This window comes from Heterodontus francisci, chromosome 32, assembly GCF_036365525.1.
Source record: "Heterodontus francisci isolate sHetFra1 chromosome 32, sHetFra1.hap1, whole genome shotgun sequence".
NCBI classification, from domain to species: Eukaryota; Metazoa; Chordata; class Chondrichthyes; order Heterodontiformes; family Heterodontidae; genus Heterodontus; species Heterodontus francisci.
Genome location: NC_090402.1, coordinates 5,392,673 through 5,411,077, shown reverse-complemented (window position 1 = coordinate 5,411,077; position 18,405 = coordinate 5,392,673). Strand labels below are relative to the sequence as shown.

The 18,405-nt window shown below is 47.7% G+C and overlaps 1 protein-coding gene across 3 annotated transcripts in view; it reads right to left on the bottom strand.

Annotated features, from left to right (window-relative positions):
- Positions 1-18,405, bottom strand: part of sec16a (SEC16 homolog A, endoplasmic reticulum export factor) — an 85,202-nt gene that overhangs the window by 10,620 nt on the left and 56,177 nt on the right. For 2 of the 3 annotated variants that reach the window (XM_068012054.1, XM_068012055.1), the window contains exons 20-26: positions 16,470-16,724; positions 9,846-9,937; positions 8,291-8,338; positions 5,536-5,712; positions 3,684-3,755; positions 1,842-1,898; positions 875-989 (exon numbers count right to left, since the gene is read on the bottom strand). In XM_068012054.1, the coding sequence (XP_067868155.1) occupies positions 875-989; positions 1,842-1,898; positions 3,684-3,755; positions 5,536-5,712; positions 8,291-8,338; positions 9,846-9,937; positions 16,470-16,724 (816 nt within the window). The remainder of the gene's footprint in view (positions 1-874; positions 990-1,841; positions 1,899-3,683; positions 3,756-5,535; positions 5,713-8,290; positions 8,339-9,845; positions 9,938-16,469; positions 16,725-18,405) is intronic. The other variant, XM_068012057.1, reaches the window with a different exon arrangement.

Genomic DNA, 18,405 nt, shown 5'->3' with positions numbered 1-18,405 from the left:
CCTCTTTTGAGAAGACAGACGCAAAGTATTCATTAAGAACCATACCAACATCTTCCGCCCATAAACATAGGTTACCTTTTTGGTCTTTTATGGGCCCTACTCTCTCCTTAGTTATCCTCTTACTCTTAATGAATTGATAAAACATCTTTGGGTTCACCTTGATTTTTCTTGCCAATATTCTTTCCTGTCTTCTCTTTGCTTTCCTAACTTCCTTCTGGATTTCACCCATCCACTTTCTATACTCCTCTCAGCTTTCTGTAGTATTGAGTTCTCGGTGTCGGACATAAGCTTTCCTTTTCTGCCTTATCTTACCCTGTAGGCTCCTTGACATCCATGGGGCTCTAGATTTGGCCGTGATTTGACTCTGAACCCCTTGAATCTCCCCTCTGAATGCCTCCCACTGTTCTGACATTGATTTACCTTCAAGTCGCTGTTTCCAGTCCACTTTCGCTAAATCAGTCCTCAGTTTAGTAAAATTGGCCTTGCCCCAATTGAGAACTCTAACTCCTGTTCTATCTCAGTCCTTTTCCATAATTATGTTAAAACTGACTGAATTATGATCACTACCACCAAAATGCTCTCCCACTGCCACTCCTTCCACCTGCCTATCCTTATTTCCTAAAACTAAATCTAAAACTGCCCCCTCTCTTGTTGGACTTGCTACATACTGGCCAAAAAAGTTCTCCTGAATGCATCTCAAGAATTCTGCTCCCTCAAGAGAAAGTGTGAGAGTGCAAGCAAGTGCCTCACCCAGAGCCAAAACCTGACCTGCCTTCATGGAGAACCTGTTCCTAGGAGGGCGGCCATGAGAGAGCGCGCGCCCGCGAGAGAAAGAGCGAGAGCATGCATGAGCCTCACCGAGCCGAAACCTCACCTGCTTTCATGGAGAACCTGTTCCTAGGTGGGCCACCTGCAAGAGCGGGCGAGGGAGTGGAAGCCGAGGCAGGAGCAGACACTGGGATGCTCGGTGGTGGAGGAAGAGGCTTGTTCTGCAATTACACAAGCAACATTACTCCAACATTCTGCCGCAGCCCACTCACTTCACACTCCTCACTTCGGCTTCAAATGAGAATTAGATCAGAAATTCCCTCCCGCCCTGCCATACCAGGCTGTGCCTTTAGCCTCAACAAATCCCTATTCCCACTAGCCCCCCAACCCCTCCAAACGCCAGTCCAGAAATCAACCTCAGATAACTTATAGACTATTGCCACCTGCTGATAAGCTGCATGGGCCACATGTGTCTGCTCCTGCAATTCTCCACATGGTGAGCTGCTGGCTCTAACTGGATTACTGTGAACCATTGGCAGGCCCAGGAGAGATATTCCACACCTCGCCACAGTACGATCAAGGCAGTTTTAATTTATCCAGGTCCTTGCACTTGTTGCGGGAGCCTGTGCCAGCAGTCAGCAGGAGAACAGAACCCAGGAACCCTCTTTATAACCCAGAGATGCTGACACCAATTGCAGTACAACAGCCTGCAGTCTGCTGGAAATAAAACAATGGGATCAGTAAAAGTGGCCATGAAGCTGTCGGATTGTCATAAAAACCCAACTGGGTCACTAATGTCCTTTATGGAAGGAAACCTGCTGTCCTTACCCGGTCTGAGACTATATGTGACTCCAGGCCCACAGCAAGATGATTGATTCTTAACTGGCCTCTGAACTGGTCATTCAGTTGTATCAAACTCGCTATCAGTGGTTCAAGGCAGTTCACCACCACCTTCTCAAGGGCAACTAGTGATGGGCAACAAATGACAGCCTTGCTAGTGTTTCCCACATCCCAATAATTTATAATAAAAATAATTGGCAGGAAGCTGGAGTGTTGCTGGACTAGATGCTTACCTCCTCCTCGGGTTCGTTCAGGTTCACCCATCGCTGCTTCTTCTCATCCCACACAATCTGTGCACAAAACAGCAGGAAAATTAGATCAATTTTTTCCCACTCTCAAGGGCACTGACTCTCACTGGGGTATGGGGTGTCCGATTATGCTTGGGTATTCCACTCAAGGGGGCTGCACTTCAGGTATTTCACTCAGAGCTGGGCAATCACAGCCGACTCCAATCTTGTTCTCACCCAACACTGGTGCACTCCCACCTCTGGGTCAGAAGGTGGAGGGTTCAAACTCTCTGCTCCTCTGTTGGGGAGACGGTAGTGTAATGACACTGGACTAGTATTCCAGAGGCCCTGGTGACATGGGTTCAAATCCCACCACGGCAATTAATTCATGAAAAAAAAAAAAAGCTGGATTTGAAAGCTAGTCCCAGTAATGGTGCTGTGAAGCTATCATCGTTTGTCATAAAAAAAAACCATCTGCTTCACCCTTTAGGGAAGAAAATCTGCTATCCTTACCTAGTCTGGCCTCCAGACCCACAGCAATGTGGTTAACTCTTAACTGCCCTCTGAAATGGCCTAGCAAGCTACTTAGTTCAAGGACAATTAGGGATGGGTAACAAATGCTAGCCTTGCCAGTGACACCCACATTCCATGAAAGGATAAAAAAAAGTCTTGGCAAGTAGAGGCTGGAGCTCCAGTTCTGAATCCAGTAGGATTCTTGCATCCAGTGGGTGTGGGCGGCCCTCCACCTCAATTGTATGGGTTGTGGGGACCCATTAAACCCTCCTGTCGTACTGAACTAGACCCCTATGAGTTGGGATAAAGGTGGTTACAGCCGTGGAAGAAGCAATCACTCCCCAGCCTGTCAAGGCTGTTCATCAGTCCCCGAATCCTTCAACTGCGTCACCCTGTCAGATCTCTCAGTGCACAAGGGGAGAGCGTGAAGATACAAGAATGACTCCATCATATCAGACTGCGGCAGCATGCACGACAGTAGTCAGGTGCTCCCCTGGTTGCAGACCAGCCGTAATCTGGTTGAATGGCAGAACAGGCTTGAGGGGCTAAATGGCCTCCTCCTTTTCCGATGTTCCATCAGAGACCACAACGGGTCAAGTGGGAGCAACTCCACAGGCTCTGGTCAACTCATGGCTGAATGGAAAACTTTGAGCTTAAATAAAAACGGTGCAAACAAGCGCGCTAAAGCCTCAGCATGTCATGTACTCCACTGTGGGGGCCAGAGTGAGGCACTGAGCAGAGGCTGGTTTCTGCCCTTCAAGAAACTGGCGCACCACGGTGACAGTGTGTACTGTCTATAGGATGTACTGCAGCAACTCAGCATCTTTGGCAGCACCTCGCAAGCCTGCAACCTCCACCCACTTAAGGAGGACAAGGACAGCAGGCACATGGAAACAAGTTCCTCCAACTCGGACTTCCACATTCCCCTGGAAGTCACACATCATTCCAACTTGGGCGTACATTGATCATTACTTCATCGTCACCGGGTCAAAATCCGAGAACTCCCTACCTAATACCATAGTGAGCCTGCAGCATTCCAAGGCAGTCCACCACCATCTCATGGCACTGAATGCCAGCAACACCCACAACCAGAAAATAATTTTTCAAGGGGGAACCCAGGTGGTGGCGCCAACGGGATATTCTGCACAAATAATTATTCTCAGCTCCAGAAGGTGCGTTGAATTGCATGCGCTTTTGGCCCAGAGGGAGCCAACGCTCAGCATCTCAACACTCGGAGAGGCAGCGCATTGCTGTGCATGTAAGGACGATCCATTGCCATGTCCTATGCCTGGTGTGGGCAGTGCTCCTTCCTAGGCCAGATGGGCGATCACTCACCGATTTGTTTTTGTCATCTGGTAAATGGGCTTCAGTCTTCCTGCCGGCCCGTAACCAGCTTAGCCATCCTCCCTGAGACACAGTGAGAAATAAAATATTAGTAGCCTCGTAGTGTTGGGGTGGGGTTAGGATGGCGGGGTGGGTTATATCCTGATTCCGTACCAAGTGGCAGGCTAATCTGTCCAGGGAGTGTTTGATGGGTACAGTGTAGAGGGAGCTTTACTCTGTATCTAACCCAGTGTTGTACCTGTCCTGGGAGTGTTTGATGGGACAATGTAGGGGTAGCCTTACTCTGTATCTTACCCCTTTTTTTTTAAATAAAAGAACAGCAAACTGCCACATGCAGTGCCTTACTTGGATGTGTCTGAAGTCTTGGAGGTTTAGTCTAGCAGGGGAGTAGCTACATCATATATCCTAGACTGGCACAGTGGTCCTCTTCTAGGGAGTCATCCTCTGTGACCGTGCTGAGCTTCAGGAGGGATGCACATGGAGCTGTGAGGGAAGGGGGACACCTGCCTAGACAGCAAGATCAGCTGAATCAACCCTAGTGATCAATTGGGTGGCAGATGTTGACCTGCCCTGGGAGTGTTTGATGAGGACAGTGTAGAGGGAGCTTTACTCTGTATCTAACCCCTGTGCTATACCTGTCTTGGGAGTGTTTGATGGAGACAGTGTAGAGGGAGCTTTACTCTGTATCTAACCCCGTGCTGTACCTGTCCTGAAGAGTGGTTGATGGGGACAGTGTAGAGGGAGCCTTATTCTGTCTAACCTCGTGCTGTACCTGTCCTGAAGAGTGTTTGATGGGGACAGTGCAGAGGGAGCTTTACTCTGTCTAACCTCGTGCTGTACCTGTCCTGAAGAGTGTTTGATGGGGACAGTGTAGAGGGAGCTTTACTCTGTATCTAACCTCGTGCTGTACCTACCCTGAAGAGTGTTTGATGGGACACATTTCCCCCAAAAGGGGAAATGTTCCATTCCCAGTGCTAACATCCTGAAACCATGAGGGTAGCAGCTCCTTAATGCCAAATGAACACAGCACTGTTGAAAGGAGGCCATGGGAGCTGGGGAAACACACCCAGTCCTCTAGACACCTAACAGACACTGCCCTCAGCAATACCAAGCTCACTTCCATAGCTCCTCCCTGCCCTGCGAGCCCTACCAGTGAGTTGGAACACATGGTACCACAGATCCGTGGACACACTTACCTCCAAACACCCACCCTGACTTGGGCATATAATCCTGTTCCTATGCTGTTGCTGCATTATAAAATCTTACAGCACAGGCAGTAGCCATTCAGCCCATTGTACCTGTGCTAGCTCTTTGAGAGTGCTATCCAATTAGACCTACTCCCCTCCCCACCCCATCGCCCGTTCTTTCTCCATAGCTCTGCAACTGTTCATCCTGCAACTATTTATCCGATTCTCTTTTGAAAGTTACTATTGAATCTGCTTCCACCACCCTTTCAGGCAGCGCGTTCCAGATCACAACTCAGCGTAAAAAAAAATTCTCTTCTCCCTCTGGTTCCGTTAAATCTGTGTCCTCTGCTTCCTGACCCTCCTGCCACTCTGAACAATAAATGCCAGCAACACCCACAAACAGAAACTGTGACTGGAAACTATATCAAAACTCTTCATGCTTTTGAACATCTCCATCAATCTCCCCATAACCATCTCTGTTCTAGCATCAATATCTGTGATTCTCCAACTACCACAAATACAGCAATGCTTCAAGGCCCAAGGATCAGCAGTGCAAGATAATGAGCAATAAATGCTGGTGTTGCTTGCGTCTCAGGCAGTGGCATGAAAGAGATGCAGCCACCCTGTTAACCCCTGTAATCCGCTGGTCTCTTTACCTTTATCTTTTTGCTCTCAGGTTCCTTCCGTCTGGCTTCCTTCTTTGCCTCTGCAGCCGTGTTGGTGGCCTCTGGCTGAGGTGGGAGTGATGACTGGTTAACTGCTGAGGGATGCCTCTCCCGGCCCATGCTGTGGGCAGATGACTCAGAGGTGGTTCGTGAGCGCCTCCCATAGGGCTGAAACAAGATGATCCAACGTGAAAACATCGAGGGCAGGCGGAAGCCAAGCTCTCACCAGCAATCACCCAGATTTAAAACCCCTCTCACCCTCCAATAAAACACCAGCAACCCACTCTGACTTGACATAAACCAGGAGACCCACTGAATAAATCGAAGAAACAAAACTCTCCTCTCTCTGTGGGCTGCAAGGTGAAAGGAAGAGAAATGCTTGCACTGATCTGTCTCAACATGCCATCAAAGCATTCCACTGTGCTTCATGAGTGCTTTCCCACCACCCCCAACAAAATTCTGAATCCTAGGTGGTCAACTGAAAATTTCAAGACTGAGATTGATAGACTTTTGTTGGGTAAGGGGATTAAAGGTTACAGAACCAAGGTGGGTAGATGGAGTTAAGATACAGATCAGCCATGATCTAATTGATTGACACAACAGTTCAAGGGGCTGAATGGTCTCTTCCAGTTCCTATGAAATGCAAGCAAATATAAGCCAATCCATACCTGCAACATCCCACAAGTAGCAACATGATAATGTGCAGCTTCATTTTTGGTGGCATTAGTTAAGGGAGGAATATTATGGTTCTCAAAGCTCTCCACCACTGGGGGTTTTCCTCACCTCATTTCCATGTCTGTTGTAGACTGACAAATCAACGATTCCATTATCGTTGTATCATATGACTACCATGGATGGCAGGCAGTGAACCTGATGGATCTCAGCTTTTTTTCTGCCTTGTGCTTCCAGTGTACCTCCAGGAGTACTCCCTGCTCCTGCTCAAACAGTGCCAGAGGAGTGGGGAAATATTTAACACTTGCCTGAATGGGGAGACACGGTCTGAAAGGACTGTGAACTTGCACTGCTGCCTTATGAGCTGGCATAAAGGTGCCAACAATTCAGCAGCAACATAAACTCGGGAAAGTCAATGGTTTTGGTTGAGTGGGCGGAAAAGTGGCAAACGGAATTCAATCTGGAGAAGTGTGAGGTAATGCATTTGGGGAGGGCAAACAAAGTAAGGGAATACACAATAAACGGGAGGATATTGAGAGGGGTAGAAGAAATGAGAGACCTTGGAGTGCATGTCCCCAGGTCCCTGAGGTGGCAGGACAGGTAGCTAGAGAAGTGAAGAATGCATATGGAATGCTTTCCTTTATTGGCCGAGGTATAGAATACAAAAGCAGGGATGTAATGCTGGAACTGTAAAAAACACTAGTTAGGCCACAGCTGTAGTATTGCGCACAGTTCTGGTCACATTACAGGAAGGACATAATTGCTCTGGAGAGAGTACAGAGGAGATTTACAAGAATGCTGCCATGGCTTGAAAGTTGCAGCTAAGAGGAAAGATTGGATTGACTGGGGTCGTTTTCCTTAGAACAGAGGAGGCTCAGGGGTGACTTAACTGAGGTGTACAAAATTATGAGGGGCCTAGATACAGCAGACAGGAAGGACCAGTTTCCCCTGGTGGAGTGGTCAATTACCAGGGGGCACAGATTTAAGGTGATTGGTAGAAGGATTAGAGAGGATATGAGGGAAAACATTTTCACCCAGAGGATGGTGGGTGTCTGGAATTCAATGCCCAGATTGGTGGTGATTGCAGAAACCCTCAACTTTTTTTTTTAAAAAAGGTACCTAGACCTGCACTTAAGTGCTGTAACCTTCAAGGCTACGGACCAGGTGCTGGAAGGTGGGATTAGATTGGACGGCTAGTTTTTTCAGCCTGCGCAGACACGATGGGTTGAATGGCCTCCTTCTGTGCCATAACTTTTCTATGGTTTCTAAGTCACCCGGATGGCTGGTAGGAGCAATGGAACTGGTGCTGCAATTAGCGTGGGTTAGAGTGGAGGACACAGGTTAAAGATCACAATCAGAGGTGAAAGGAGGATGGGTTCTGCTGCCCAGCACCAGCCTCCCTCACAGTTCAAGCACAGCATTTTACCTTTCTCACCCCGACCTGTTAAATATTTGGTTCCCAGAGACAGAATCCGAGGGAATGTTCACAGCACTTGGTCTACAGCACATAATTAAGTAATTCACCCAAGGAGAGGGGAAAGTGATAGAGATAGTCCTGTAGCAAGGCCAAAATAATCCCCCACTCCAGCTTTCTCCCCACAGCCCTAGATAAAATCAACAAGTGCACATCCGCCATATGCTTTGGCCTGCTCTACTACAGAGCAGCACGCAGCTCCCACCTTCCCCGCAATGGCACAAGTGAGACTGATGCACTCATCGGTGGTAGGGTACAGCCCAAGCACTGCTGCACCCCTACACCCGGCCCTTCCCCTAACCACTGCAAACAAAGCCAGAGAACCACTGGGTGCACAACTCACCCTGTGATCCAACACCCTTGCAAAGATGGTTAGCAAGTACACTCGTGATCAAAGCTACATGTGTTAATGATTGGATGGCAAAGAGTGAGACAGGCTGGGATGGGGGAGAGAGGGAGGGAGGGAGGGAGGGAGGGACAGGGTGGGATGGGGAAAGAGAGGGAGGGAAGGACAGCAGGGACCACCACCAAAGGAGCACCAGTAAAGAATGGGAAGTGAAGCACCAGGACCCTAACACAGAGGCATCAGGTATTGCGTACCATATGCAAAGACGACTGAGACGTTGACCTCGATCTTCTTCCGGGGGCCTAGTTCAGACACAAACGTTCAGCCATGTTAACCTTATGCTGCTGCACAAACAGCTAAACAGGCTCACCTTCATATTCAGTGCTAGACACGCCACTCAGCCCAAGCAGAAGCTCCAGTGCAAATTACCAGCAACCTGATTGCCAATTCTTTATCACTGCTGTATTAAAATCTCACCCTCACTACAGTTCAAGGGAGCAGTTCCTCACAGTGCACATAATCTAAAGCTTAATATACAACTTGCTAAAGTAAGTGCCATGTTTTGACCTCCAGCATGAGCTCGCCCTGTTGGCTTCTGTTGCACTGGGATGCTTCAGGGATGCCCCAGACAGCGACACACCCAGGCTTGGGGAGGGGCATGAGAGGGAGGGGCCTCAGCTGTGATGCATTCTATAATCAGAAGGCCCACTGACAATTGCGACCAAGGCTCTGACAAAGAATGGCCACTTGACTGTGGTACTGGGGTGACTGTGGGCTGTAGCCCAGCAAAAGTTGGTGCCTCTAGGAGACACAGGGAGCAGAGTGGGGGAAATAAATCTGGTTTGGACTTTGCTCCTCTCCCTCTGGTATTCCAAAAGAGATGGATAAAGTTTGTGCATCATTAGTGAGTCAAAATAACGAGAATGTTGATCAGAAATCCAGCCAAACCTGTGTAAAGCAGCACTTGTTCACACATCTGGCAATAAACTGAGACTGATGGCATGGAGCCAGCTTGAGTCTGTAATCATAGATCAGCTTATATGGCCAGTTAGTAAAATGCAATGGTTTAAAAAACTGCAGCAGCTCAAATAACTGAATTATTCTCAGTGAGGCACAGTTCAGTTAACACATATAAGATTAAAGATATTGCATCAGGTACAAACTCCATTGTAATGTATCCTGAATGACCGGCTTCTCTGGTACTCGCCTACCCTCAATGGATCATACCACTGACAATGCATTTTCCCACGGGGTCAGCTGGCACAGCAGTTCATGTGAGATGGGGTGGTGGAAGGAATGCACAGCCTAGATAGGGAACTCAGCCTTGCACAAGTGATTTGCACCCCAGACAACTAACCCTCGGGGACATTTCTTTTACTACTTGAGCCTCCTCTCAAACCGACTCCCTCAATATGAGCTGTGGCCAGAGGGGCTGCAACACTAACATCCCCTACCCCCTTGCGGAGGGGATGGGGGATGAGAGGCCAGCCTCCACACTGCACTGCGGAGATCATCAGTCTATTGACGAGGACTGCTGTGGGGGGGGTGTTCAAACATGGGTGACCTACCCCACCACCATCGCAACCAGGGATCCCAACACTCATGCTGTGCATGCCTCACTGAAACACCATCGTAGCATTGCCCAGCTGAGGTCCAATCAGGAGGTCTTCCACAATGAGCACCAGCAGAGGATCTAACAAGGCGATGAATGTTCCACACCCGCCTGAATGCAGGAAGGGACATGGCACATTTCCCAACACACAGATTTTAAGATAAAGGTCATTTGGCGATGGATCCAGGCAGCATTACCATTTTGCTCATGTTATCGTAGAAATCCTGCTGCCCACTTTCACCAAAGCTGTGTCTTTTAGGCGACATCTGATGATTGATGGAATTAAATTCTGGAGAGCGTGGGGAAAAGAGAAGAAAGTTACTGCAAGGAAGGCAAAAGATGCTTTTGTCCTCTCACCAAGCTTTTTCTCTTTAAAAACTATGGAAGTTTACACTGCAAGAGGATATTCAACCCATTGTGGCTTTGTTAAAGCAATCCCAAACTACTCCCGCCGCCCGGTATCAATCCCAAACTACTCCTGCCACCCAGTGTCAATCCCAAACTACTCCTGCCGCCCGGTATCAATCCCAAACTACTTCTGCCGCCCTGTATCAATCCCAAACTGCTCCCGCCGCCCGGTATCAATCCCAAACTGCTCCCGCCTCCCGTTATCAATCCGAAACCGCTCCCGCTGCCCGGTATCAATCCGAAACCGCTCCCTCTGCCCTGTATCAATCCGAAACCGCTCCCACTGCCCGGTATCAATCCGAAACCGCTCCCTCTGCCCTGTATCAATCCAAAACCACTCCCGCTGCCCTGTATCAATCCAAAACCACTCCCGCTGCCCTGTATCAATCCAAAACCACTCCCGCTGCCCTGTATCAATCCAAAACCACTCCCGCTGCCCTGTATCAATCCAAAACCACTCCCGCTGCCCTGTATCAATCCAAAACCACTCCCGCTGCCCTGTATCAATCCAAAACCACTCCCGCTGCCCTGTATCAATCCAAAACCACTCCCGCTGCCCTGTATCAATCCAAAACCACTCCCGCTGCCCTGTATCAATCCAAAACCACTCCCGCTGCCCTGTATCAATCCAAAACCACTCCCGCTGCCCTGTATCAATCCAAAACCACTCCCGCTGCCCTGTATCAATCCAAAACCACTCCCGCTGCCCTGTATCAATCCAAAACCACTCCCGCTGCCCTATATCAATCCAAAACTACTCCTGCTGCCCTGTATCAATCCAAAATCACTCCCGCTGCCCTGTATCAATCCAAAACTACTCCCAGTGCCCATTGCCCTGTATCAATCCAAAACTACTCCTGCTGCCCTGTATCAATCCAAAACTACTCCCAGTGCCCATTGCCCTGTATCAATCCAAAACTACTCCCATTGCCCTGTATCAATCCAAAACCACTCCCGCTGCCCTGTATCAATCCAAAACCACTCCCGCTGCCCTGTATCAATCCAAAACCACTCCCGCTGCCCTGTATCAATCCAAAACTACTCCCATTGCCCTGTATCAATCCAAAACCACTCCCGCTGCCCTGTATCAATCCAAAACCACTCCCGCTGCCCTGTATCAATCCAAAACCACTCCCGCTGCCCTGTATCAATCCAAAACCACTCCCGCTGCCCTGTATCAATCCAAAACCACTCCCGCTGCCCTGTATCAATCCAAAACCACTCCCGCTGCCCTGTATCAATCCAAAACCACTCCCGCTGCCCTGTATCAATCCAAAACCACTCCCGCTGCCCTATATCAATCCAAAACTACTCCTGCTGCCCTGTATCAATCCAAAATCACTCCCGCTGCCCTGTATCAATCCAAAACTACTCCCAGTGCCCATTGCCCTGTATCAATCCAAAACTACTCCCGCTGCCCTATATAAATCCAAAATCACTCCCGCTGCCCTGTATCAATCCAAAACTACTCCCAGTGCCCATTGCCCTATATCAATCCAAAACTACTCCTGCTGCCCTGTATCAATCCAAAACTACTCCCAGTGCCCATTGCCCTGTATCAATCCAAAACTACTCCCATTGCCCTGTATCAATCCAAAACTACTCCCATTGCCCTGTATCAATCCAAAACTACTCCCAGTGCCCATTGCCCTGTATCAATCCAAAACTACTCCCATTGCCTTGTATCAATCCAAAACTACTCCCATTGCCCTGTATCAATCCAAAACTACTCCCATTGCCCTGTATCAATCCAAAACTACTCCCAGTGCCCATTGCCCTGTATCAATCCAAAACTACTCCCATTGCCCTGTATCAATCCAAAACTACTCCCGCTGTCCTGTATCAATCCAAAACTACTCCCATTGCCTTGTATCAATCCAAAACTACTCCCATTGCCCTGTATCAATCCAAAACTACTCCCATTGCCCTGTATCAATCCAAAACTACTCCCATTGCCCTGTATCAATCCAAAACTACTCCCATTGCCCTATATCAATCCAAAACTACTCCCGCTGCCCTATATCAATCCAAAACTACTCCTGCTGCCCTGTATCAATCCAAAACTACTCCCAGTGCCCATTGCCCTGTATCAATCCAAAACTACTCCCGCTGTCCTGTATCAATCCAAAACTACTCCCGCTGTCCTGTATCAATCCAAAACTACTCCCATTGCCCTGTATCAATCCAAAACTACTCCCATTGCCCTGTATCAATCCAAAACTACTCCCGCTGTCCTGTATCAATCCAAAACTACTCCCATTGCCCTGTATCAATCCAAAACTACTCCCATTGCCCTGTATCAATCCAAAACTACTCCCATTGCCCTGTATCAATCCAAAACTACTCCCATTGCCCTGTATCAATCCAAAACTACTCCCATTGCCCTGTATCAATCCAAAACTACTCCCAGTGCCCATTGCCCTGTATCAATCCAAAACTACTCCCATTGCCCTGTATCAATCCAAAACTACTCCCGCTGTCCTGTATCAATCCAAAACTACTCCCATTGCCCTGTATCAATCCAAAACTACTCCCATTGCCCTGTATCAATCCAAAACTACTCCCATTGCCCTGTATCAATCCAAAACTACTCCCAGTGCCCATTGCCCTGTATCAATCCAAAACTACTCCCATTGCCCTGTATCAATCCAAAACTACTCCCGCTGTCCTGTATCAATCCAAAACTACTCCCATTGCCCTCTATCAATCCAAAACTACTCCTGCTGCCCATTGCCCTGTATCAATCCAAAACTACTCCCATTGCCCTCTATCAATCCAAAACTACTCCTGCTGCCCATTGCCCTGTATCAATCCAAAACTACTCCCAATGCCCTGTATCAATCCAAAACTACTCCCATTGCCCTGTATCAATCCAAAACTACTCCCATTGCCCTGTATCAATCCAAAACTACTCCCAATGCCCTGTATCAATCCAAAACTACTCCCATTGCCCTGTATCAATCCAAAACTACTCCCATTGCCCTGTATCAATCCAAAACTACTCCCATTGCCCTGTATCAATCCAAAACTACTCCCATTGCCCTGTATCAATCCAAAACTACTCCCATTGCCCTGTATCAATCCAAAACTACTCCCATTGCCCTGTATCAATCCAAAACTACTCCCATTGCCCTGTATCAATCCAAAACTACTCCCAATGCCCTGTATCAATCCAAAACTACTCCCAATGCCCTGTATCAATCCAAAACTACTCCCATTGCCCTGTATCAATCCAAAACTACTCCCATTGCCCTGTATCAATCCAAAACTACTCCCAATGCCCTGTATCAATCCAAAACTACTCCCAATGCCCTGTATCAATCCAAAACTACTCCCATTGCCCTGTATCAATCCAAAACTACTCCCATTGCCCTGTATCAATCCAAAACTACTCCCAATGCCCTGTATCAATCCAAAACTACTCCCAATGCCCTGTATCAATCCAAAACTACTCCCATTGCCCTGTATCAATCCAAAACTACTCCCATTGCCCTGTATCAATCCAAAACTACTCCCAATGCCCTGTATCAATCCAAAACTACTCCCATTGCCCTGTATCAATCCAAAACTACTCCCATTGCCCTGTATCAATCCAAAACTACTCCCATTGCCCTGTATCAATCCAAAACTACTCCCAATGCCCTGTATCAATCCAAAACTACTCCCATTGCCCTGTATCAATCCAAAACTACTCCCATTGCCCTGTATCAATCCAAAACCACTCCCATTGCCCTGTATCAATCCAAAACCACTCCCATTGCCCTGTATCAATCCAAAACTACTCCCATTGCCCTGTATCAATCCAAAACTACTCCCATTGCCCTGTATCAATCCAAAACTACTCCCAATGCCCTGTATCAATCCAAAACTACTCCCATTGCCCTGTATCAATCCAAAACTACTCCCAATGCCCTGTATCAATCCAAAACTACTCCCATTGCCCTGTATCAATCCAAAACTACTCCCATTGCCCTGTATCAATCCAAAACTACTCCCATTGCCCTGTATCAATCCAAAACTACTCCCATTGCCCTGTATCAATCCAAAACTACTCCCATTGCCCTGTATCAATCCAAAACTACTCCCATTGCCCTGTATCAATCCAAAACTACTCCCAATGCCCTGTATCAATCCAAAACTACTCCCATTGCCCTGTATCAATCCAAAACTACTCCCATTGCCCTGTATCAATCCAAAACTACTCCCAATGCCCTGTATCAATCCAAAACTACTCCCAGTGCCCATTGCCCTGTATCAATCCAAAACTACTCCCGCTGTCCTGTATCAATCCAAAACTACTCCCGCTGTCCTGTATCAATCCAAAACTACTCCCATTGCCCTGTATCAATCCAAAACTACTCCCAGTGCCCATTGCCCTGTATCAATCCAAAACTACTCCCATTGCCCTGTATCAATCCAAAACTACTCCCGCTGTCCTGTATCAATCCAAAACTACTCCTGCTGCCCATTGCCCTGTATCAATCCAAAACTACTCCCATTGCCCTGTATCAATCCAAAACTACTCCCAATGCCCTGTATCAATCCAAAACTACTCCCATTGCCCTGTATCAATCCAAAACTACTCCCAATGCCCTGTATCAATCCAAAACTACTCCCATTGCCCTGTATCAATCCAAAACTACTCCCGCTGTCCTGTATCAATCCAAAACTACTCCCATTGCCCTGTATCAATCCAAAACTACTCCCATTGCCCTGTATCAATCCAAAACTACTCCCAATGCCCTGTATCAATCCAAAACTACTCCCATTGCCCTGTATCAATCCAAAACTACTCCCATTGCCCTGTATCAATCCAAAACTACTCCCATTGCCCTGTATCAATCCAAAACTACTCCCGCTGTCCTGTATCAATCCAAAACTACTCCCATTGCCCTGTATCAATCCAAAACTACTCCCATTGCCCTGTATCAATCCAAAACTACTCCCGCTGTCCTGTATCAATCCAAAACTACTCCCGCTGTCCTGTATCAATCCAAAACTACTCCCATTGCCCTGTATCAATCCAAAACTACTCCCATTGCCCTGTATCAATCCAAAACTACTCCCATTGCCCTGTATCAATCCAAAACTACTCCCAATGCCCTGTATCAATCCAAAACTACTCCCATTGCCCTGTATCAATCCAAAACTACTCCTGCTGCCCTGTATCAATCCAAAACTACTCCCGCTGTCCTGTATCAATCCAAAACTACTCCCGCTGTCCTGTATCAATCCAAAACTACTCCCGCTGTCCTGTATCAATCCAAAACTACTCCCGCTGTCCTGTATCAATCCAAAACTACTCCCGCTGTCCTGTATCAATCCAAAACTACTCCCGCTGTCCTGTATCAATCCAAAACTACTCCCGCTGTCCTGTATCAATCCAAAACTACTCCCGCTGTCCTGTATCAATCCAAAACTACTCCCGCTGTCCTGTATCAATCCAAAACTACTCCCGCTGTCCTGTATCAATCCAAAACTACTCCCGCTGTCCTGTATCAATCCAAAACTACTCCCGCTGTCCTGTATCAATCCAAAACTACTCCCGCTGTCCTGTATCAATCCAAAACTACTCCCGCTGTCCTGTATCAATCCAAAACTACTCCTGCTGCCCATTGCCCTGTATCAATCCAAAACTACTCCCAATGCCCTGTATCAATCCAAAACTACTCCCAATGCCCTTTATCAATCCAAAACTACTCCCATTGCCCTGTATCAATCCAAAACTACTCCTGCTGCCCTGTATCAATCCAAAACTACTCCCGCTGTCCTGTATCAATCCAAAACTACTCCCGCTGTCCTGTATCAATCCAAAACTACTCCTGCTGCCCATTGCCCTGTATCAATCCAAAACTACTCCCACTGACATGCATCAATCCAAAACTGTCCCACTGCTTAACCCCCGGTATCAATCCCAAATTACTCCCACTGCCCTGCTCTCTCCCTAACACCCTGTACCAATCCCAAACTGAACCAACTGCCATGCTTTCTCTCCATAGCCTTGTATCAAATTAATGCCACTGCCCCACGACACTATTCAAAGAGCAGCAGGAGAGTTCTCTCCTGAGTCCTGGCCAATAACTATCCCTCAACCAACATCAGATGATCTGGTCATTATCAGTACTGCTTTATGGGATCTTGCTGTGCAGAAATTGGCTGCTGCATTTCCTACATTACAACAGTAACTACACTTCAAAAAGTAGTTCACTGGCAGTGAGGCACTTTGGGACAATGTGGTGGAGAAAGGCATCACAGAAATGGTAGTCTGTCTTTGGAAAGCAGCACAAATCTGGAGGACCAGAGACACGTTAGTGAACTCCCCACAGACAATTCCAAGCTTCATCTCAGAAACTTTTTAAATGCTCTTTTTGGCCCCAAATCCCGTCCACACCTGCTGCCATCTGTGTACAAACCTGTGTTCTCAGACACCCGCTGCTCCAGCACGGTTTGTAGAGCCTCTGCGGGAGGCCCCAGGGGAGGTGCCATCAGTCCCATAGACAAGGGGCCTTTAGCTGCATCACCAGGCTGTTTGAAGGCGGAATTGGGAGACTGTCCTTGGAAGCCAGGCGTAGTCTGGGTCGGTGAGTGTAGGGTAACACTGCTGTCCATCATCGTCTGCGGGGCAGGGACTGCCACTGGCCTGCCATCCAGTACGGTGTGAGGAGGAGCTGCAAGAAAAAAAGCACATGCACAGGAAATAGGAAGGAGAAAGAAACAGGAGTCTGTTACACAAGAACAGCTGGAGTCTATTCAGCCCCTTGAGCCTGTTCTGCCAATCAATGAAATCTCAGCTGATCTGCATCTTAACTCCATTTACCTGACTTAGTTCTGCAACCCTTAATACCCTTACCTATCAAAAATCTATCGATCTGAGTTTTGAATTTTTCAACTGACCCCCAGCCTCAACAGCTTTTATTGTTGGCTTCTAAATAGGCCCATGCACCAACTCACCAAATCCCTGCTCCTCCCAGTGTAGTTCCCCACCGCCTCCCCACACACCGCCCAAAGACTCTGAGGCCCTATGGTAGCATCTTACTGCTGTCTCCAGCTAAGGTCAGCTAACTCAGCAAAGGTGAAGGGTCAAAGCTGGGATCTTCCTGGTCTGCTGGAGGGAACTCTTGAAAAATTGTTTAAAATTATGGGGCAGGGCAGCTAAAAGCAGACTGATTCCAGTAGTGGAGGAGTTTAGAACATGGGATTATAGGTACAAGATTAATGTAAGAGATTTAGGACAGAAGACAAGGAAGACTTCTTCGTAGCAAGTTGTGAGGCTGTGGAATTCACTGCTAGGGTGAATTGGTTGAGCAGAAACTATGTCAACATTCAGGATTACCATGGAGGGGTGGATGAAGGAAAAGGAGTTGGTGAACCGTGAGGGTAAATGTGATTGGAACTATTTGCTTGTGTGGAGGGTAAATGCCAACAGGGACTGGTTGGACCCAGTGGTCCAATCCTGTCTTGTAACCTCGCTATGTTTCTACATGTAGCCCAGTAGCACTCTGGCCAGCTCCTTGACCCAGATACATCGAGGGAGGCCCAGATAATTCAAATAAAACACAAGATGAGCAGAGCCCTGAGCACACTGCTGTCCAACAGAAATCACTGACCAGCCAAAATGTGGTTATGGAGACACTGTTTTAACCACTAATTTTAGTGGAAAATTCCACACCCACAATCCAGGTAAATGTATTTTACAGGAGTGTATTTACTGAACAAACATCTCTCACCATTCAGTAATCAAGACAGTAAAGCAGCCACATCAATCAAGACAATCGCAGGCTCTGCTTTTCCTCTCACCATTTTAGTAGTAATAAACAATCAAAAAGATTAAACTCCACGCCAATGCATGGAGATCACACGACCCAGCAAGTGTTAATCTTTTATTTATGAACCAGGAACACAATTAGCCACATGAGGCCCATGACTAGTGTACTGGACTGAGCAGTACATGTAGCTGATATCACAAAGACTAACAGTCTGGACCGCCTCAGCTTGGGCTGGGTCCGTTAACCAACAGTCAGGGTGCCATTCATGCCCAGTTCAGAGTGTGACACAAGGGGTGCAGGGGAAGTGAGATTTTGGGGGGGGGGGGGGGGGGGGGGGCAGGGGAGTGGTGGGTTTTATCTGCAAAGCTCCAACGAGAAGGAGAGTTCAAAATTACAGCCCATAAATATAGGGCAATCACTAATAAATAGGAAAAACTTCTTTACCCAGAGTGTGGTGAGAATATGGGACTCACTACCACAGGGAGTGGATGAGGTGAATGGTGCAGATATATTTAAGGGGAAGCTGGATGAACACACGAGGGAGAAAGGAGTAGAAGGATAAGTCAATAGGATGAGAGGAGGC